Raw genomic sequence first — 23,719 nt, forward strand, 5'->3', positions numbered from 1 at the left:
CAACATTATTCCTGCAGTAGACATAATGCCTTCTGGAATGCAAAGCATTCATTTCTAAAATGTTGCTTGACTAAACTAAAACATGAAAGCATACATTGCGATTTAGAAGGAAAAGTAACGGTTAAAGAAGGTTCACCGGAATGCTGTTGCTGGTTTTATATGCTATAATATAAAACACAAAAGTGCTTCCTTAAAGAAGGCAAAACATGTTGAAAAAGAATTTTAGTGTTGCCCCTGGCCTTTAGAGGTGTGATGATACTTCCTCATCATCACATATCACATCACCTGCAACTATAGAAATGTTCTTTCTTATTTCTTCTCCAGCCACAAAACTTTAGGGGCATTTTGCTGTCTGTAACAGCTCTGTTACAAAGACTCACCACACACACCTTAAGCTCGAGGCCTAACAAAGACAATGACTCTCCTGCAGCCCTGTTGCGGTTCAGATGTTGGCCAGAGAGTTTTCAAATAACAGGACTGAGGGCCCTTGAATTAAACAAAGGCTGTGAAGAGCTGGAGGTTGCACCATCTTTTTTAAGGGTATATATAAAAGAAATTCTTAGGAGAAAATCCAAACCACTTGCAAACATGAAAACCAAAAATAAGAAAATAAAAACAAAATTGCAAATCAATGTACAGTTGTAGATGGTATCATTGTCATTCTTAGCAGAATGTGTAAAATATAACCTTATATTTTCCTGCTTTTTCATTATTCATATTTTTATTACATTGCCTGTCTACAAAATGAAATCCTGAAATATTCATGTCGCCATGTTAAAACCGAAGCTGGAGGGAGCTGAAACTTTTTCATAGGATTTACAATATTCATTCAAAAGAGCCTTTGGCATGAAACCCAGATGACAGACAGCAGACTCTTCGCTGGGCGCCACTGCTTTGGTTTGAGCGCCGTGTTGCTGGCGGTGTGTCCACACTATGAGAGTCCAACTATAATGGGGAGGGACGCCGCTGACGGAAATATGGACATTATTTTGGCGTTCAGAGGGCAGTCAGCATGGCCGACTGAGGAATGAAAGGCTCTGAGGAGTTTGGTGTGGAGTGGAGGGACTCATCCTTTTGCCGTCCCGGGGGTTCAAAGATGCAGAGCTTTGTTCCTTCAAATTACTGCAGCAGCAGATTTTACTGATTAGACCTCCTGCTCCGCCTGAAACTGGAATCAACAGCATGTTGCACCAAAACCTTTACAAACCGTAACTTCAGACAGGGTTGAAAAAAGCAGCAAGAGAATCGTTTATGAATTTTAGTCCCATTCCATATATAACAGCAGCCCCCGCAGTTAGAGGAGCATCACACCAGATCGTTGATGTTTATGGTTGGTTTGCCACCCCAACCATGTTTTTTTCTGTCTGGACAACCCTTGAACCTGTCTGCAAGGATAAAAAAATATTTTGTGCATGGCCACAGCATTAAAAATTATGAAAGCGCTGATCATGTCACCATGGTGACGGACTCTGTATTCTGGCATTGAGGTGGCTGATGATCTGGCAGGTTACAGCGGTTCACGACCAAACTACTGCCCCCCAGTAGGACCCATGCGCCTTGCCACATGTTCAAAAGCGTCTCCATTTCCCTCATCTGGTCTCAAACAGCTCTTCCAGAATCTGGTCTAATCCATGGAAGTCCCGGTTTACAACCCACAGGATTCCACCGACGCCCCTGAAGGGAAAGTGTTTTGCAGTAAAACATCCCGGATTCACTTTCCAGCCTACTGGAGTTTCAAGGTCATGCATTACTTAACGGGCCTTTGCAGTTAGTCATGAAGCTCTGAGTAGGGGAAAGAGAACGTGGAGTCAGTGTACAGAGAACCTTTAGCTCGAGTTTTGAAGAAAGACCAGAGTCGGCTATGAAGCAGGAATATAAACAAGCACAGAGGTGGGTGGTACGCAGAGAAAAAAAGGTTTTAAAGCCTATATTCTAGGACTAGAAGTCCTGGGTGGAGACATATCTGCTTCAAACCGCATCTTTACGTTGATTTCACGTCTTTTCAGTCGTTTTGTTCACTGCAGTCTTTAATCTAGTTCTTCATAATTTTAATAAAATCCAAATAAATATTGGCAATAGAGTTAAAGTACTGTACAACTACTATTGCTTTATTCATTTATAAGATGGGTTTATAAGAGAAAGCTATTTGCAGCATTTTACAGTTTAGATTTACCAATAAAGCTTTTTGATCTTCCTTAATTCTCATTTCAGACTTTAAAAATGCAACCACATTCACGCAGTTATTGCTTATTTAAGAAATTAATTTAAATGTTTGAATGTTATGATTTGGTGCAGTGAGAACAGTTCATCGTGTTACTGCCATTTTATTTGTCTGCTCCTTCCTCAAGGCCAGGATTTCCAGAAGACCAGATGCTGATCTTTGAGCTAGGGCTCAGTGGCCCAAAGACTTTGGCCGGAGAAAGATGGCATATGGACCTAATCTGGTTTCACACTCTAGCTGTACCACCGCCTGTGGGGTTGAATGAGGATCCTGACATGGCCAATTTATTTGGAATACAATAAGGGGGATAACACATATGTTCCAATTTCCTTGTTTTTTCATAGTTGGATTTCATGTCCTCGGAACATTTTTAGGGATCGGGAACAGCACAGAATTTGATGAGCCAGGTGAGAAATATAGAAGGCAGGATTTTGGCAAATGGTCAAATTTAGTGAGACAACATTCACTTCATGTCTGATGATGATCTATTTTCAATGCTATGCTAGCACAGAAACTAGATTTGGCATCCAAACCCAGTCCTCAAAGGCCAAAATCCAGCCTGCGCTTTCATTCTGCTTGGTAAAGGAAGTTTCTGGATGGTAGGACAAAAAAAACCTGGCTTGACTGTGGCCCTTGAACACTGGATATGGACACCAGTGAGGTAGAGATTTGAGGGGCTAAAACTAAACTCTGCCAAATGACGTCACATCGGCTCATAAACTGAATCAGTTACTATGAGTTTTACAGCATAAATTCAGTCCAAATCCCTGGGTCGAATCGGAAGCCGAACAAGTGGTTGTGCATTTGCATTACCCTCGCAGTCAATGACCAAAATTCACCTCTGTAATCTTTAAAGTAAATCTTTACAAACAACTGAAGGGGCTGGCGGAGGTACGCCGATATTCTGAAGCCACACAGGAGCAGTTTATCCTCAAATTCCCAGCTGCAGCACGGCATTAATTAGCAAGCACAATGAGAGACCGACGGCGGTGTAGAAACACTTCTGCTCAGAGGACAAAAAATGTCAGTGCCACTATAAATGTTTAGGACCTCATTAATTCAGATTAAATATACCAGCCGTTTGAGATTGGACTTCCCACATTGCTGGTTTAAGGTTATTTATCATGCATCACCTCAGATCAATGTCAGGGCTGAACTACAGCAACGTCTGGTCTGTCAAGCATGTCAAATAGTCCCGTCTACACACTTTAGATCAAGACTGGCAAGTCTGGCTGAATTTTCTCTGCATTTCACCAATATATAAATCACTCTTGTCATTTCGAGTGCACTGCATTTGCAATTTACTTGTTCACTCAAGTTTTCTGAATGCCGCTGCTTCTGCCTCCAGAAACATTGTAAAAGACTAATGTGACACAAAAACATTAAGTTAAAAGCTTTTTTTAAAATGTATTCACTTATTTTTTAAAATCAAATGTCAAATATCCGCATTTGTTTGGATTCAAACTGAGGCGTTTCTAAAGTGCTACAGGTCTTTTGCTGAACCCGACTGAAAAAGAAACATCTGACCTGCTGGACACGTGTGAAGAGGTTGAAAAAGAGCATAACTGCTCAGTGGAAAGTTTCGGAATGTTTTAGCAGGAGATTCAAGGACAATCTGAAATGACATCATTGTCTATCAGCAGCTCGCAGTAGGGAGTCATTAAACAAAGGTTAACATCAGACAAATCAACCAGCCTGCAACCTGTTAACATTCAAAAACAGAATAATTATTAACCGTCAATCTACAACGGTCCTTTTTTTTTCTTCCTATTTTGGATATTGACATTTGTTTGTACAACGTGTCTGCGACCCCGACCGTAGCAAATATGCCTAATAAAGTTGTAGAACTTAACACAAACATGGGAGTGTGTCCTCATCACACTCTGGCCTTCAGCGCGGTACGGCGCCTGAGCCCTTTCCGGAAAATATCACCCAGCCGCCTCCTCACTGGCGAGCCCAATAAAAATGTGCGCCCATCCTTGGTCGCTTATCAAATGCCAAGATAATGCAAATGACAAAAAGGTCAGAACTCACATCCGCAGCCTTCGTGCCGATTTAATGAGTTCTACGTTTGTTTGTTTCACCTTCCTATGAGCAGCTGTACAGTGATAAATAGGCCCGAACACGTGTATCAGCATTTACTCTTCTTATCTCTCATATTTATAGGCTCCTATAAACAGCAGATAAAAATACCTTATTTACACAACAAAGTGTAATGAGAGTATATGCATATTAAGTATTAACTTATATATTCTGCAAACATCTTTATACAAGAGGAAAATTCAGATTCACTTCATAACTTAACACCTCTAGCTCAAATGTTTATCTAAATTAAAAAAAAAAAAGATTGAGAATTTGTTGTAAATTTTCTGCAAACTGACGCAGCAGTTTCTTATTCTTCAGTATCTGAATCGCAGTTGTTAAATTACTGCACTGTGCAAAATCTAACATTGAATTTGCTAATTCTGTCACACATGAGTGAGGCAGAAAAAGAGCTCCTTGGGCAAGTTGCTGCATCACAAGTCAACGTTTCCATTGTGCTTTGATCTACCAATTTATTCACACAAGCTGTCAGTATTGGCTTTATCGTATCAGTTTTCCTCGCTGGTTGACTTTGTTTTTGTCATTAGTGCAGTGCAGAATCAGTGTTGGTCACTTGTTTTTGGAAGGATGTGTTTGGCAGAAAACTAAAGACCACCATATGTGCATGTTATTGAAGTACCTATAACTTCCATAATATACAGCATTTTACAGGTGAGATATGGAAGTTGTAGGTACTTCAATAGCATGCCCATATGGTGGTCTTTAGATTTCTGCCAAACACATCCTTCCAAAAACAAGAGACCAATACTGTTTCTCCCTACATGACTGTAAAATAGTCCGTCTTAACTTCCAGGGCTGAAAACTTCACACCATCAATTAATTTTTTTTCCTGAGGTAAAGAAAGCCATCAATACACTGTTTACACTATCAATGATGGAATACCTGTGTCTTGGCAGAATATTCCAGGTATTCTGAAAGTGATGTGATTCTGTACAGCCAAAATCGCACATTGTCACGGGTTCTTTTGGCACTGTGAAAGGGTTGTCCTGGCATTTTGTTCTGGGTCAAACAACCCTGCAATCGTCCCGGGAAATTAGCGACTCGACTCGCCTGCACTGTGAAAGGCATCCTGTGATGTATTGCTATATTACTTGATGGCATTAATGTACCTGCCTGCCATGTTCTGATTTAGTCACTGGGCAGCCAGTCAACAGGCTGCCATTGTGGTAGCTACAAGAGCTGCTCACTCAAAACAGAGGAAACTTTTGGTCCATTCCCATAAGATCAGTCTTCCTGTTGATGCCCTTGAGATCAATCTCAGAAGGGTAGAAGATTTTGCCTTTTTTCACTCAATAAAACCAAATATGTAACTACACAATCTTTAATGGAGGCACATTCGTGAAGTATGTCATGCTTGGGAAATCCCACTAATTGGGGATGGTTCTCCATCACTTTGTAGCTAAAACAACGCTGACCATCGACTTGCTGATGTTCATGCTCATGCTTTTGATTGATCTCCAACCATTCATTTTCCGGTTGTTATTATAAAGGCCAAAGTGACGGGTCTATTGGAAATTAAATGTCAAAAGAGTGCATTTAAAAACCAAAGATAAAACACAGGCTCACAGGTCCAAGGATCAAAATTCAGCTTCCGTTTACCCAGTCCAAAGGCTTTTGAATAAAAGTGTCATTCGTATATTTTTGCCGACCCCACAGTGTTTTGTTTCTTTCTTCCTTAGAAGCATCGTTGCTTGTTTGCCGACACTCTTTGAACTCCTGTCCTGCAGGGATGAAAAAGGCTCTGCAGTATCCGACACTGAGCAGCATTTTTGCCTGTGGTAGAGCTTCAGAAGCTTCAAAGAACGCAAATGACCTCTGACCTCAGCAAACACGATTCTCTGTGCATGACAAGTTGGACAGAGGAAGTGTTGTACCAGAGGGATAACATCTAAACACGCCGGCTCTGGCAGAGGTGTGGCACAGAGCGCACACACACGCGTACGCACGCGACTGGACTGCAGAGTGGCCGACGGAGCTGTGTGTAAATATCTAATTACGCACAGGAAGGCGCCAAAAACTAGCAATTGGTCACGAACCCTAAAGACAGATTCTGACATTTTTGAGAAGGTCAACAATTAACACACAAGCCTCCATTCACAGACACAAGAGGGGGTTGTGATGTAAAGTGCTTCCAAATTTACTAATAAATAAGCCCATAATTTAAATGAGCCAAAGGTGTTAATTTCATTAACAGGGAAATTGATTTAAAGGCCAACAAATTAGAAAATGACAACAGAAAGTAAAAAGCAGTGTAGGTCATGGAATGGATTTTTCAGTTCTGTGTACTGAATATATGTGTTCTTAATTCCAGAGGTAAAAGGGAGCATATGCTGGTATAATTATTTCCTTTGCAGAGGAATCCATTGTTGCATAATGGTAATAAACTGTCCGGAGATGATAAATTATTAAAAGATCCATTTACACGCCTCCATTATCTCTCAGCTAAAAATAGAGGCCGACATCATGACTTATACATACAGGTTTTGCGTGCAGAGTCTTCCACAAACAGCGATGAGATGTCCTCGTCCACGCCGGCCTCGTTTCTGGCAATACAGGTGTACGCCCCGGTGTCCTCAAAATGCACGTTGCTGATGTGGACCTCGCTTCCGTTTGCTTTGAACAACAAAGCAGAACACAACGCAAGATGAGGAAACTTCATTCCTCAATTCTGACGTTTATTCCTTATTTATCAAGTAATTCACATTTTCCAAAGTTGATCAGACACACTCAAGCCTTTTGTTAGGTTCATGTCAGACTTCAATGAAAGTGAATATTGTAATCCAGCATTAGAGTTCAGCAGTCCAGAGTCTTGTTTCTACCTTGTAGGGTGAGCTGTTTGGACAGTTTGGGGGTGATGTCCATGCCATTCTTCAACCAGGTTAGCTTGGGGCTCGGAATTCCCTCAGCATGACAGCGAAGGCTGGCAGTGACGCCGGGCTCCCTTGCTTGGCTTTCTGGGTACACTTGGATGACGGGAGGAACTGAGACAACAAAAAAGAGCAAAGAGATTAATGTGATTTTTAAAGAGTTATCTGTCTTTGTTACAGCAGTTGCTTTAGAGGTGGGAGAACTTTATTGAACTGGAGGTTTGGATCACCTTTATGTGCGTGCAACATAGCCGATTTTTAGATTTCTGCTTAACCTGCTTGGAAAAGCCAGAAAATGTTAGGTCTCACTTATTTTATGTTAAAAAAAGAACTAAAAATGTCATATGCATCACTTTAATCCACACTGTCTGCAAATCTGGCTTTTGATGTTGTTGCACAATGTGCCAATTTAACTTAATCACACCGAAGCACAAACAAACACAACCCAATAACCTTCAATGCTCCCTGAATGGAGATAAAGCAATAGAACACAAATATTTCAACATGGATTATTTGCAGAGAATGTTAAAAAAAAGATATTTTCTACACCAGGGAGCCATCTCCGGTTTGAGTCTGGCTCAGTTTAACACCAGGCAGAAGAATTAACTGAAATGATTCCTTACAGAGAGAGAATTCTTGGAATGAAATAACAAAACACAAAAGGAGAAACTGTGAAAACCTTTGCATCATCGCAGGGTCTGAAAGTGTTTAGAGCTGCCGTAACAGAAGCACGACTCATTCACAAACGTGTCACATACTGGACTGACAAGTTTCTCCAGTTTGAGCAGGGACGTCACATTTTGCAGTCTTTCATCTTATTCCGAGCAATACCTCACAGATCAGCAATCCAGATCTGTGTGTGCGTGTGTGCGCCCGCGTCTGTGTGTGTGTGGTGCTCTATTCTGACACCTACTTCAGGGACTAGAGCAGAGGAAGGAAGAGCATGTCTTGGCAGGAAGAAAGAAAGCAGACGTGCTGCAGAGATCTTTTCCTGTGGGCGCTGGGTGAGAACAAGCCTTTTACTTAGCCAGGTGAGTGAAAGGACCAAAGACTGTTGCCACGGCCATCTGGTAACCACCGCACTCCTGGGCTTTGCTGACAATGTCCAAAGGCACCGGGTTTCTTTAGCAATTACAGTCACAGAGGCAGCTAAGTATCCATGGTACCCGTCAGAATAAAAAGGTTAACCGAATATGACCAATGGAGGCTAATTATTTTGTGCCCGCTCTTGAGTGGAAACTGCTCATGTGACCACAGCAGCAGAAAGAAGCATCAACTTTTATTTCACTCTTGGGGTTTTCTCTGGATTTGGAGTAATAGGGATAGATCTCATTTTCCAGTGCATTCCAAGCTTCAATTTATGAATATATGCAGTAAAACGGACCAATCCAGGAGCCCCTTTAAAACACAACTATGCCAAACACGCAATCAAAAATCTAGGAAGTTAACCAAAGGTTAGCCAAAGAAAATATATTTGTTTTTAATAACCCTTTTCGTCAATATTTTGCAGATTCAAACTGACCTTAAATGGGCAATAAAAGCTTAAACACCCCAAAGACTGTAATAATTGCATAATACATTTTTCTGTGGCTAGATAGAAGAAGCTTCAACAGCTTTCCAACTTATATTGTGTTTTTTAAGAGGAATAAACAATATATGGAGAGTAAAAATCTTAATTCAATGCTAAACTGAGTCAGTTGTTTAGTAGATGACTTAAAAGTATGTCCCTTAAATATGGAATAATCTCGGCCAGCTGTGTAGCACAATTGACCATAATTAGATTTGCTATCGTGGCTTGGCTGCTCTTTAATCATAACTATAATTGTCTGTGAAGGTTCTCAGTCATCCAGGTCATGGTAATTCTAGATGAGTCATGGCAACTCTACTGTTTGAGTTTCCTGAAGAAGACTGCAGGTTCCCGGGGAGGGTGCTGGAGCCTATCCCAGCTGCATATTGGTGAAGGCAAGGTCCACCACTGGACAAGTTGCCAGCTTCTCAAAGGACCCAATGTGAGCCATTGTGGGTTCGGTACCTTGCTCATGGGTACATTGGCATTGCTCTGAAGGTGTTCTGGCATCTCTCCCTACCACCAGAACATCTTCCATGTTTTGTCCGCATCGGGTCTTGAACCGAGACCTCCACTTCTCAGCCCAGACCTCAACACACTAAGCCCCCCCATATACCTATAATTGACAGTATGCATGTACATGCATGGATCTGCAGGGTTGCCTCTTTGTGTTGCACTTGACCTTTGCAATTCCAAAGTTATGGAGTTATTTAAAATTAGCCCGTGTTTATCCAATAAATGCTATATTTCATCTTGTTAGGTTGTGATTAAATTGTTGCATTTTGCAGTCACGAAGAGACGTTGAAAATAGCAAAAATGAAAGATTAAAAAAGGACCATCATGGAACGTAATGCTAAAGATCCAATCAAAGTCAGTCGGATGGGTAACGCTGATAGTGCAAACACAGCGTGTGCAGGCGTAATTACACAGTAAGTGCAGGTCGTTAGGCTGTGAAAAGATGCTGACTGGGGTGGCACAGAAATAGAGCAGGGCCTAATTCACAAAACATCTGTGATGGGAGGGTCAGACCCTGCCTAATTATTAATAACCAGGACTAGTTAAATCAAACCTTGACATCTGGTTTGGATGCAGGTATTCAGGTATTCAGGTATTCAACATGACACGGTTACAACTGTGACCTGAATGGAAAATCATAACAAAGGCAGAATATGCTACACCACTCTACAACACTGAAAACTAAATAGGAAAATAGCCTGAGGTGGCCACAGCTGCATTGGAGAAATCGCAAATCAGAAAAATCCATCAGCAATTGCAAATGAAAAATTCCTGCCGAAACGGAGATGTCAATCTGTATAATTAATTAAAAGGTTATTTAAATAGCTTGCTTCGGAATTGACGTGAAATGCATTTTTGGTCATGGCCTTCAATGTCTCCAAAGGAATTCTGAAATATTTAAGTCATAAAATGCAAGAACACTGAGATCCCCGAACTGAGATCAATGAATACAAGTTATTACAAGTTTAAAAGAGATTCATTACACGTGTTTTTAGGCGGGATCAACTTGACTACTAATTTAGTTAAAAATTAAAACATAAATAAATAAAGCTGACTCTTGAGGGTTTGAGCTTTTATTCTTGGCCAAGAGGCAGACAGAGTCATATTTTATCAGAGTTTCTATCATTATTCTCTATTGGCACAAAAGTTACTCTCTTATTTTATTGTTCTTGGATCAGAATAACGGCAGGAGGTGAGTTCCTTAGCGGATTTATCAAATCATTGTAAATACTGAAGAACGCTCCCAAAAGTGAACAGGAAGTGACTGAAGACACAACACAAAATCACGAGTCAACCTCGTTTTTTGAGCCAACCAGTGAAGAATGAGATCTCAAGGAAGCCAAAAGTTCACGAGTTGTTGTTCTTCATCAGCAACGCCATGGAATGATGGTTTGCTTGAGTTCGTGTGGCTAAAATCCAGCTAAATTTAGCTTCTCTAGCTGCAGTCTCCTGTGACTGTGAGCACTGTACCAAATGGGTATGCAACAGGTCTTCATCCATTACAACCACATCCAAGCAATTCTGAAAGCACTTTAGTGGAGGTCCTGCTGCATTTGTGCCCCCTGACTCGACGAGAACTGAAAGTGCAGCCAGCCGCTTTAATGAGTTCTGTCATAGTTTGACTCAGATCGTGGGAAATGCTCAGATGTGTTAAGTATTCTGCTTGAGGACATCACTAAATCTTCCTTTTCTCACAGTAGACTCTGCATTCTTCCAGTTAAATCCTTTATTAGTTGCAGAGAACCACAGATTTCTTAAATTCTTTCCAAAGAATAAAAGCTTTTAACTTGGCTGCTTCCTGCATTCAGATCATTTCACTTTTGCCCAAACACTCCAAAAAATAAAAGTTAAGAGGTAGTTGCCTGGACTTTTTTTGTACTCCAAAAATAATTCAGAAAGGATGAGAGAGGAGTTGAATTCTGCCTCGTTTCTGAGTGTCAGGAGAGCCACTGCCAGGAAAATGTGACACAGCAGGGCTGATATCTCCATCATAAAGCTCCCCAGCCAGTTGTCAATCACTCAGCAAGGCTCCCGTCGACCATGGAGCTCAAGAAGATGAGCATGCAAGCAAACACCCAAACATCCACACAAAAAGGGAAGAGCACACCAACTCTGTGGCAGCAGACAACTTCCACTGGATTTTTAACCAAGCCTGACAGACTTGCTTCAACAATCCAACTGAATTCAAGGCTGTCAAGAGGAAACAACAATGGACAGAGAAAATATGTGACACATAATAAATGACGGTCCCGTGTTGTCTTTAGCATACACTTCTATGACGCATAAAGCCCCTACGGCATTCACAGATGCACCAGGATGGATGCCTCCTCTGTGTCATGGATCACTCTCTCACCTGAAATTCGTGGCGGATGTGGGAGCGATGCTGCTCAGAAGGGACAAAACTGCTTTTATCCAACACCTGAATCCTCGGAATTACAAGTGCATCACACTGCTGGTGGAAGTGTACTTGGAAATAAAACCAAATTCATCAGGATTTTTGCCTGCTTCAGTCATTTGGCCTAGAAAGTGTGAGGAAACCGGTCTACAGGTCATCCCACTTGGCAAATTAAGAGCAGTTAACAATGACCAAACCATGAATATGTCCTTTAACATCTAAGACACACTAACTACGATACTACATGCTCTTTGGAGCATACACAATTTTTTTTTAAAAAAAGGCCCGTGTATAATGAATGCCCGCATGTTTTTGATGTTTTGCGGCAGTTGCGGTTCAAATGTTCATGCAGTGAGAACTTGAAAGCTCTGCTCTTCAAAGACCTCTGCATCACATTTGGCTGTGGGTCAGATTGTGATCACAAAGTGTACCGTTCAATATCGGTCTAAGGTCTGCGGCAGGTACGCCGCAGCACGCTGGTTGAATCTTGTCTGTGGCTGCGCTTCATAATTAATGCCTCGATTCTTTCCACATTCTCTTTTTTAGCTTTACTCCAGGAACCAACCACACAGATAGCAACACCTTCCTCTTCCTCTAACTCCTTTGGGGCGAGTGCACACATAGTCTAGAGTCATCCAGTATGAAAGATGCAGTCGACCATCTGCCTGTCTAACATACTGTACATGTATCTCTAAAACGGTCCAGTAACTCTTGAGAGATACAGTCTAACCATGATCAATTCAGGCTGCAGAGATGCTGCTGTTCATTGAGGTGAGCTAAAATACTATTTATCCACTTATGTGTAATGGCCCCTCCTCTATCATGGGCCCTGTCCTAATAAATATGATATTCAATGTGCTAAGGGCTTACTTTTTCAGCCTGGGATCAACACACCACATCCTGCCACATGCAGTTACCCCTGAAGGCTTTTACGGTAGCGGCCTCAGATTACATACTAACAAGGCACCTTGGGTATCAACCCACACCCTTAGCATGTCCCTGTCCTCTCCCTCTGAGGAGCCATTAACCCAATAAGCATCTGAGACAGATCATAGGTGCAAACAAATGGAAAAAGAAAATTAGATCTGTACCATATGTGTTGTGGCTTCTTCCCTCGGCGTAAAGGTTTGAACGATACAGATGTAGCAGTAAGTGAACACATTTCAAATTGGAAAAACCTATTTTCAAAGCAGCACAGACAGGTTCATATTGTTAGTAAATGTGAGTGAAATCATCTAAAAAAATAAAAATGTTTTCAGCAAAAGTGGTTGGGAGAGCACACGGATCTTACAGTAATAGAACAAATCAGAAGGAACTCAATTGATGTGCACGAGCTGCAGTGGGAAAGTTTGAGAACATTTTCTTCGAAAAGTCTTTGTCAAACTTGGAAAACCAACTATTTACTCTGTAAAAAGTGATTTTTAAAAAAATAAATGTTCATGGAATCAAAATTTTATTCAAACGTCAGAATACAATTCTTAAACGTATCTAGTGTGGCCTTGGCATGCTGTACAACATCCTAAAATCAATCTATTTCAGCTGTTCTTAGAGTTTTAGAAAATCTCAGTAGGTCCGGCAGGGTGAAAGCAGCTCCTTGGAGACTGCAGCCAGACCACAATATTGAAGGTCAGACAGTCACTGTTCTCAAAATGACTGTTTGAGCCTGACATCTGGGACCAAGAAAAACCTGAACATGCAGTGTTTTCTCTATTAACTAGAGCAATGCAGGTCTTGTGTATTTGGATTACGTTGGTCTGGTACTACCAGATGTGTTGGCATCGCCTATTATACACAATTTCCAGAACCCAAGTCCACAATATTCAGATACTGAGTAATGCGCATGTTCATGAAACATGCACTGATATGCTTTATAAAGAATGCTGATTTATGGTATCTGTGATGTAAGGTCAACATCAACATGAATGCATAACGAAGCACAGCAAATGGGAAGAGAAGCGGGGCTGGCTGGAGATTTATAAACTCATATTTTCATAAACACCCCTGGCGCTATTTGCTAAAGCTTTTTTGTTCAATCATTCTGCGATTACAGCGCCTTGCCACCGCAGTGTCACATAGTTCTGTAAACCCACCTCTACCCTCTTTCCTCCGTGGGAAATGGCATCAATCGGACCAGCAGCAGAGGACCAGAAAATGCTTCAGGTAAATGGCGCTGTCGGCCACATGTCACGGGTAAGTGAGTAGAGACGGTAAAAACATGCTGTTGAATGTGCTGAGCTGATCCATGCTGATCAGGCCATCAGCTCACATCGGCAGTGCAGTGTCCCTCTGGAAAACCTGATTGCTGACCATGGGATGTCTTACTATTGTAACATTTGTGGTATGATTGCATGGAATCTGTCACCAAGATAGTTTCTTTTTCAGACAACAAAATCTCGTAGTTTGCTATACAATAACCTGGAAATGTCTTCTGGCCGCCTCTTACCATTTACTTGAAGAGTGTGTGTTTGGAAAAGTTGCTCGTATCCATCTGCGTGACACGTATAGTTGCCCATGTGGGTCGTAGTCACCTTGGTGATGTACAGCGAACCGTCATCGCCGTAATCCTGCCAGAGAAAGAGAGACAGAAACTTTAATAACCCAAAGAAAAATATGGTGATGGTCTTGTAACGGTGCATCGGTGACGGCTGAGGATGTTTATGGCTGGAAATGAACAATGTCCCAATGGGAATGCAATAACGCTGGAGCATGCATTGGAAAAGATAAACATGTTTCATCATGTAGGAAAAAAAATAACAATAGTCTAAAAAGGCACATTTCTGAGAGCAACTCAATCAGTCTGTGTCAAAAGTTAAAGGCACCAGAGAAAACACTGCAGCGTCAAGGAAAATAGTTTTCTGGTGGAAGTCATTTTTCCAAATCAGAGGAAAGCGTTCCCAAGAACAGGAACTCGGAGTAAAATGGATTAAAGTGAAAACTGCACAGCTGCTTTCAAAATAAAACCTCAACAATAATTGATAGTCAATACATTCAGCCAATCTAAAAGGATCGTGCTGCTGGTGGAAATATCACTGCCCCCGTGTGTGTGCCACAAAACACGCTGCACTTCCGTCATAATGTGACCTCGTTAAAAGAAAGACTATTTGGGAAGAAACAACTACGCACATTATTAGTGGAACTACCGTAATGACTTCACTCATGCTGTGTTTTAGGCCAGTGCATTCACAAAGAAATATATCCATGCTGGAGAATAAAAGAAAGAAAAACATTAATTCAAGTTATTCGTCATTTTTTTCCGCTGCAGAATGATTCTGTAGCTGTAGCATTGACAGAATCCCCGAAAGCTAATGAGCCCGATGTTCGGGTGACAGGAAGACGTGCCCGTTGGACGGAAAATAAAAAGGCTGTCTGCCATCTTGTTTTCATCTGACTGCAATTAGAAACAAAAGGGTCATCAAGAAAAGTCAAGAGAATGGGCTTGGATGTTCTACAGACATGCAAATGAACCAGTATGCTCCTGAAATCATTAAAAAACTGTTTTTTCTTTTTGTCAGCTTGCATGTGTGTTGCTTCAAATGGCTGCAGTTCTGAACCTTGTTCCATTTAAATTATCATGTGTAATTGATTTTATTGTAGGTCCTTCATCCCTGCGCAGAATTAGTTACAGTGCTATATGATGATGACACCATTTTCTCATATATTTTGCTCAAATATCCATTTTGGGGAGAGGTATTATGCAGATCAGAGTTTTAGACATAATGCACATCTATAGAAACATGCACCAGAGATTTTATTGTTCCCTTTCCACTACATTATGCATCAACCCTAAATGGAAAAACACATAAAATGTCCCTTTAAAACAAAACTAAACCACAATTGCTGCGGGTTGAGCGCATTCTCTAAATCAAATGCTCACATTCAAATTTTCAGGGGTTACTTGGAAACAAAGGCAGTATTGTGCTTACACGAAGGAATGAGTGGATTTTAAGGACTAATACTAATTTCTAATGCTGAACAGGGTTTCAGTAATATTCATGCTTGAGCACTTACCCTTCATTAGGGGTTTTTTATAGCTCACTTTAAACACTCAATTGCTATGGATTGCAAAAAATAAAAAAAATAAATAAATCACTCGTATCTCTTAAGTGGTGTGAACCTTGCTCTGAGAGGAATGTCTGCTCTCGGTACTTAAACATCACAGGGATTATTGAGGGGGAAATAAAAAGACTCGATGCCTTATTGCCAGTCCTGTTCCAGGAGGGTTCATAAGAGGAAGGAATATGCTTTCTCAACAAGATTCAATGACTGCCCATATCTGTGAGCCGGCTTCCTGGGCTTTTAGCATCCTTTTCAAATTAGAAAATCTAAAAATTCCATCATTATGTTTACAGGGATGGAGGGTGCTGCTCAGTTTGTCCTGGTTGTTCACTGATCTGTTCTAGAAGCTTTACATCTGCAGCTGAGTGAAGCATCAGAGCTTCACCGTGTGAGGGGAAATCGATGGTGCATTTTTGGTCCTTTGGGCCAGGAGCATATTGTGTCACCTTTCTCAAATGAAAAATGAACGGTTGGAGAAATAAAACTCAGAGGGGTGGAATGAGGCACGGTGGAAGCCCCTGACACGAAATCTCCACCTCGCCCCGGCCCAGCTATCGCTGCACCCAGCTCACAGCGGGCCCAGCTACTACAACTCTGAGGGAAACAAGGGCGGGTGGAGGTGGGTTTACAAATAGGGCACAACGCTTCAGAAACTATAATTAATAAAGCTGTCAGTGGCAGGTCACCTCTGAAACGCTAACAGAGCCACCTCATTGGACAGCTAACCGCTGGAAGTCGCACAGCTTCACAGGTAGCGTAGCAGGGGATTCAAATGTGGGAGTGCACCAGTGGTGACATATGAGCACAACAGACCCAGTGCAGGGATTATACATTTGTCAACGTCAAAGAAATCCTCAGGATTTGACTGATTTAACACAAAACTGCAGAGACGAGACCTTCACATATGTACTCTTAAAAGAAAGCCCTTTGACTTCCTTTTGGCAGTCTTAAAGAGTTTCTAAAAAAAAGTGTACAGGAGCAAAATATGATAAATGCTTTAGTATATTCTAAATTATCTCAAAACCAAAAACATATAGCAACATTTTATGCAGAGGTAAGGCTGCTGGGTAAGGTGTAACACTATTTTTCCATTTATATCTAAAATATTTCAAAACAAATGGGCCACACTGGTGCTCTTTGTCCCTCTTAATTACCACGATGGTGCCACTATTATTCATTTTGCCATGTTGTCAAGTTAATTATTTAGGCTTTTTGAATAATTAAATATATTTGTAACCGTTGTTTGATTTACATCTTCATTAGGAATGAAAATGCTTGAGGCTCAGAGCGGCCCACATGCTGGCGATGACAAAGCATTGAGCAAAGAAAAAAAGCAAGATTCCCTTTTGAGTTTTTCCTCTTTTTGCAATTTTAATGGCGAAAAATAAAAATTAAAAAGAAATAAAGAAAAGAAAGAAAAGAAAGAAAAAAGAAAAATAATAAAATACTGCATTTCCTATCCATAATCCAGGCATGGATGAAACAGATGCAGCTGCCATACAAATGTACAATGTTCTTATTTGTGCATGTTTGATTAGCTGTCATGCAGCTCTTGTGGGCAGCTCGATGTCTTTGTGTGGTTTCTGTAAATGGAACAATAAAGGAATGAGTGGAGAAACTGTGCACAGTAGCGAATAAAAGAAAAAAGACAGACTTACCTTCAATGGGATCTGTTGATGAGGAAAAAGGGTCAAACAATTAGAGCTTTTCTTTTCTTTCTTTCTTTTCAGCATTAAAACCTATGAAAGATGTGAAAGCTGTTTGGCTAAAAATACCCGCAGCTGTTCCAGTTAAACAGTGGTACATTTATAAATGCTATTTAAGATCAATAGATAAGAGTTGTACCAATGATGAGATGAATCACTCTCTGACATCCTCATAGAAAATGGAGATCTAACATTTTATTGTGATTTGGCAAAACACCATTGGTCATCCTTGTGAGAATCTCACCAAAAGACACACAATGCAGATGTTAAAATGTCAGCTATTGTACAGAGGCAGAAACACACAAACACAAATACTGAACAAAAATAAGGCTGATCTTTAGAAATGGCTTCAGGGTTTCTCATCTCAGCAGAACTTGTACAGAGCTGCCCCTTTCAAAACTTCAAAATGAAGCAGCGCGATCTTAAAGCTGGTGAAGGAGGACAAAATGGTGTTATAATATAAAAGCTGCTGCTTTTTGTAACAACTGCAGCCGTCAAAGATGACTGATCTACACCCATGTACAGGAAATTGACGTATTCTAACCATGACATGATTTAAAAAAAAAAATATATATATATATATATACTGTATGTAAATAACTCAAAGTCTTTGTGGGGGAGGTAGGTTTAACTCAGCTAACAGTCAAAACTGGAAAATGCCGTTTCTGAAATATCAACTCGTCTGTTTACGTAGTTTAAAAACAGCTGTGCTAGGAGATAATAATATAACTACAATACATTTTTGGCTGAGGAACCATCCAAAGTTTACTTTAACTTAAAATCTTGAGCAATGAACAACATCCTGGATTTTCTTGAGCGAAACAAAGGTAAGATGGTTTTTCTTTTGAAGAAACGACGATAATAATCCTATTTAATGGAACACGTAGTAAATCTGGTGAAGGCTACCTGGATAAGGTGTCAAAACTTTACAGAGGATAAATCCACGGATTGATAAGAAAGGAGAAGAGCAGAGATTTATCTCTGTCACTCTTGAAGGAGCAAACCGCGAAACAGATTTTTATTTTTTAATAAAACAGTACTACCCCCCCCCCACCCCCCCACGCACACACATGCACACACGCACATACACACATTCATATTCAGAGATTCATAGTGTCCTTGTGAGCTGCACAGTCAGACTTACTGAGTAAAAAGCAGTCCATGATTGTATTTATTAGCGTTTGTTCTTTTCATCTGCCTTTCTTTTATTTCCAAAAATTTCCCCTTCATTTTTCTGGGACAAATGCATCAATGTTTGGCCAAATGAAGGATTTTGAAAACACGCACCAAAACACAACAACACAACTGTGTGTTTGGCTCGGCCACTCAGGGAGGATTGAAATACTAACAGCCTTGGATGATGATGCAATAGCCAGCAACTGTCAACTTCATGGAATTACAGTAAGCTGCTTTGTCAAATTTTAGAGAGACTCTGTTGAACTCTGGGATACAAGTGCACCGCTGGGATTAATGCAAGATTTACCAAGTCTGAATACCAATAAAATTCAAAAAATAACCACATTTGGAACTTTTGCAGAAGCTCACGTCCAGACGCAGCTTCAAAGTGCTTGAAACTCACCTTTACTTTCAGAAATGTGACGCTAATTAAGGCTGGCAGTTAATAATTAAGAACATCTGAAGTCGGCAGAAATTGTCTGCAATTTTGATCTGACATTAAATCTAGGTTTTAAATGTCAGGTGCAGACTAAATCCTTTCTTGGCTCTGAAACAGGCAATGAGGATTATTCGTAATTCCAAAAATGCTAAATTAAATCTGGAATAAACCATTAGCTCTGAGCAGGTGGAGCTCTAGTGGAGAAGCAAAAGAGGTTCTGCAGTACGACTTTCTTGTATTTTGTGGTGGTCCAAAAGCGCTCACAAGAACCAAATACATTATTAGGCAATGGAAAATCATATCTAACTATTGCAGACTTGCAGAGGTCAAAGTGCATGTTCTCTGAGTATAAAGAGATGCATTAGTCAAGGCAGAAGAGGCCAGTGGATTCATAAGGCTACACTGGCAACATGCCAACATAATCTGCAGACAGCACAGGGGGAGGAAGAGTTAATTTTATGCAGAAATGTATTCAAATTGCCCAGAATTAATTCAGATATTGTGGGATTTATTCAAATAGTGCTGTTTTGCTTTGGTCTTTCTGTTCTACTTGTGTGAACTTGAGACAGTTTCTTCTGCACCAACAAGGCAACATTGATTAGCCAAATATTACCTTGATTGCAAAAATAACAGAAAAAAAAGAGTTGAAACTAAAAAAGTCAATATTATTATTAATAGTGCAAAATTACAGACACGCTATATAGCACAAAAATAAATCATTTTATGTTCATTGTGAAAAAGCTGCACCTTTTCAGCTGTTGATGAAACGTGAACACCTGGCTGACATTCATCTTTGAGGTGGCATTTGAATGAAAACATCACTGCAGAAAACTTATTGTGAGGGGAATGAAAACCAGGAACGCACCTGGTCAGGACACTGAACTTAGGTAAGAATCTTCATACGAAATAGTAAATATAAAATAAATGAAGAGGAAAAGGGCCGTTTCTGAAGAAAATAAGCTGATCTGGGAAAAAAAAAGAAAATAATGACATTTGTTTTGTTGCCCTTGGTCTTTAATCCTTGAATTGTAATGGGAAATAGCAATAATAGGATAGAAATTAAATTATGTTTAGCTCTTTGTGTGGAATCAAAGGGAAATGGAAGTCACACTTCAGCAGCTCTCGGAAGCTGTGTGCTAGTTTAGGTCCAGTTGCTGATGCCAAGGATGACTGGTGACAGCTGGGTGCCTCTTACTCATTTTAAGGGTCATCAACATTTTATCTTGCATTAGTGGCTTCACTGGATCTCTGTTTATCCACTGTGACAGTGTTGACTTGATTATGCACAGCAGTATCACACTCTTGGTCAGTTCTGACACTGAGGGAAAGGGTACCGTACTTCTCCATCTTAGTGTCTCTTCTGCTTTTGATGTGGATGAAAGCGACACAGTGGTCTGTCCAGGGTCCCATTTGAGGATTACCACAGAGTTGGATACATCCATTCGGGCTTTCAGTGAATTCTAAAAGTAGGTGCTTTCTCCTGGGCTGAGCCCCCTTCGGTATGCCCCTTCATCTCTCTTCTTTGTCTCAAATCCCTGTCCCTCCCAGCAGTGTCTAAACACAGATGCCGAGAACACAAGCTGACATCCTGGATTACTGTCAGATCTACAATACAAAGCTGGTGCCGACAGTCAAATAAAATGTGCTGACAGTCTAAGCTGCTGCCGAACATTAGTGCTGAAATACGTGGAGAATGAAATAACAGTTGGAATTTTCAGCCTGTGCAAAAACAAGCGAGTGCTGACATCGCAGTTAAGAATTAATGATGCTTCCTAACCTGAAAACAGGGCAGTCAGACATGTGCGACATGTGTTAAAGAACAGTAAATCATATCACGCATCAAAGCATCTGCGGATCATCTACATCCATCGTTCCCAGCAACCAGTTTATCAAACTCTGAAGCACAGAATGAAATAAGAGCCATTATCTTACGTTTATGTCTTCCAAGTTCAAGGAGTTCAGGTAATTATTGTTCTTCTTCCATAGTATTGGAGGCCTGGAGTGTCCTGTGATGGCACAGGTCAACACAGCACTCTGGCCAACCGTCACCGTGGTGATGCTCACCTTTTGGTCATCGGGAAGAGTGAGCAGGTACACATCTGTTGGTAAGAAAAAAGAAGTTTGATGACATCGCTGAGGAAATCATGGCCACTTGGCTTGGTGATTGCTCTGGTTTGTCATCTACACGAGTCATGTCCAGCCAGCTGAAGTTAGCGCAGGTGGATCCCCATTAAGGTGCAGAAACATTTCAAACATGATCAAAAGAAATGGAAGGGCCCCACAGCTAAAAGTTCAAGTGTCAGAGCAAACGTAACTATTCACACAAGGTGTTTTACCTCCCGTTCAAACACACTGACAAAAATATGCTCATTATCCTGACAGGCTAAACCCACACAAGCTCTTCGTGCTGTTAGGGAATGCAAACATCCTTACTGTTAAAATAATATGGAGAAAAAAATTTCTCCTCCATAAAAGTTTTTAAACTGCTGCTATGAGTCAATTGATGTCATTGTGTTCATTTTTACCCATTACTGAGAGCAAATATGACTGAAGAGAGACGCCAGGGTCGGTCGGAGAGAGGCCATGGTGTTAATTATTCCAGGATTCCGATGACAACACTCATTGATTCTCTGGTAGTGTTACGTAACATGGTCTGTGTGAAAACGCATTTTAATCTCTCGTTTGGTTAATGAGCAACAGAGCAAAAGGAAACACAGATTCAATTTGTTCTGCTCCTGAGGGCATGAAATACAAAACCTAATGAAAGAACGGGTCCAGCAGACTCAGTTTCCCAGGCAAAGAATGACGATCAGAGCAGCTTCAATTACAGCGTGACTCTTGTATCCCTTCAGCTTCACCACTGCTTCTGTAACCACAATATTTGGTCGGCTTGTTGCGGTTTGTAATTGTGAGATCAGCTCCTCCGTGACAGACACACCCAAGCAAAGACAGCTAACTCTAGAATTTCTAACTTTTAGTCCAACGAAACTCTGATTAGCTCAAGCAAATCTGTCAGGATTACAGTAAAAATCCACAGAATAATAAAATGTAGGGTTATTTGGAGTTGATTAACATAATTTAATTGACAGTGGATCCAGCTCATTTGTCTGAATGGTTTTTCTTGAACATTCAATAAATGAAAATGTGAAGCAAACATAGCTGGGAGTAAATATTGCGCTTGGAGCGTAGAACAAACCATGAGGCTCTGTTGTTCAGAAACACATTAGTGCCCAGGTTAATATGGTAATAACACACCCTGGTAAACAAGAGGTGGAATGAGGACTACAACAATGATGCTTAAAGCAAGGAGAGTCAATGGGGAGAAGTCAGCATCCGAGAGTGAAATGATCACCCCGTGCTCCTCCCGAGCCACACACACACACGCCACCTTTTTACATTGTCAATTCTTTGTGGGCGGACTTAGTTCAGAAATGTGAGTTTACCTCTCCATCCTGTTACAGCCCCATTTCCCCAGTTCCCTCCTGTCCCTCTGCCCCAGTAATTTTCCACTCTACCTGCCAGCCACTCCCACCCCGTCAGCTCAACTCCACTCACCTGCAGCTTATTCCCAATCAGCCCTGCTTATAAGCCTCCCCTGCACTCTCTGTCTTTGCCAGATTGTTCTTCCGGCACTTATCTGCCTGACCTCCTGTTGCCGAACCTGTTTGCCCCTGCACCGCCCGTCTCCCGGTAAACTCACCAGCCTTCCGTCCCTGACCACGACTTCTGCCTCTGTTTCTGGTTCCTGTCTGCTCACCTGGTCCTGACTCCGCGTGGCCCCGACTTCGCTGCTGTTCATTCCCAGTCTGCTCTGCTACATCGTCGGCCTCATCTCCTGTAAGCCCCTTTCTGTCACTCCTGCCCGCTGTAAACGGGACTGTATGGTTCCGAGGGTTCACGTCCTCCCCCTCGGTTCCGCATTGCGGCTCTGCTCAACCCAATCCCCGAGCCTGAAACCCACAGACTTTGTGTGGGCCCTGAGCCTGAAGAACGGACTGTTTCCTGTGTTTCCTTGTATGCCTGAGTTCCTGTTTGCCCGTGTACTAATAAAGGTCATTACCAACGGTCCCAGCTTTCCAGGGTGCTGCTTTTGGGTCCAAACTGCACCCGTCACACAACCCATCCACTTTCTACCATTTTTAGACTGTGCGAGGAAGCCAAATTGCATGAAGAGAACTGATGCAGACACAGGAACATGCAAACTCACAGAAAAGCCCTTACAACTGTTTTTACAGTTTTCTACCAACTTTAGAATTTTTTTACAACACCTTGTACAAACCTTCTATTGTTAAATACAATCAACCTTCCTACAGGACTCAAGGATAAACTACGGTAAATAACATTTCCATTTAGGGCTTTAAGGCAAAGATGAACTTTTTTTCTGGATGGATTTTTGACAGATCTATAAATGTCACGCCAGTTCGGTGGTGCAGAGGGTTTAAATCCCCCTGGGGTCAAGGGCTTGTCTGTATGTTCTCCCTATCTCTGCTCCAGCCTTGTCCCACAGCCCATAGACATACATTCTGGGGATAGGTAAACTACCGACTCTAAACTGACCGTAGGACTACGCGTGAATGGTTCTTTCTACATGTTGCTCCTAGAGAGGCTGAATACTTGTTCAGCATTTACCTCAAGTCTTGGCCAGAGGCAGCTGGTAAACTGCAGTACAGACC

General features: G+C 41.3%; 1 protein-coding gene across 4 annotated transcripts in view; it reads right to left on the reverse strand.

Annotated features, from left to right (window-relative positions):
- fstl5 (follistatin-like 5) overlaps nt 1-23,719 on the reverse strand; it is a 107,388-nt gene that overhangs the window by 14,709 nt on the left and 68,960 nt on the right. For 2 of the 4 annotated variants that reach the window (XM_057043233.1, XM_057043234.1), the window contains 5 exons: nt 20,979-21,145; nt 17,384-17,464; nt 14,113-14,233; nt 7,144-7,305; nt 6,803-6,937 (listed from right to left, as the gene is read on the reverse strand). In XM_057043233.1, coding sequence (XP_056899213.1) covers nt 6,803-6,937; nt 7,144-7,305; nt 14,113-14,233; nt 17,384-17,464; nt 20,979-21,145 — 666 coding nt within the window. The remainder of the gene's footprint in view (nt 1-6,802; nt 6,938-7,143; nt 7,306-14,112; nt 14,234-17,383; nt 17,465-20,978; nt 21,146-23,719) is intronic. The other 2 variants (XM_057043235.1, XM_057043236.1) reach the window with 2 other exon arrangements.

The sequence above is a fragment of the Takifugu flavidus genome, chromosome 9 (genome assembly GCF_003711565.1).
Source record: "Takifugu flavidus isolate HTHZ2018 chromosome 9, ASM371156v2, whole genome shotgun sequence".
Taxonomy (NCBI): domain Eukaryota; kingdom Metazoa; phylum Chordata; class Actinopteri; order Tetraodontiformes; family Tetraodontidae; genus Takifugu; species Takifugu flavidus.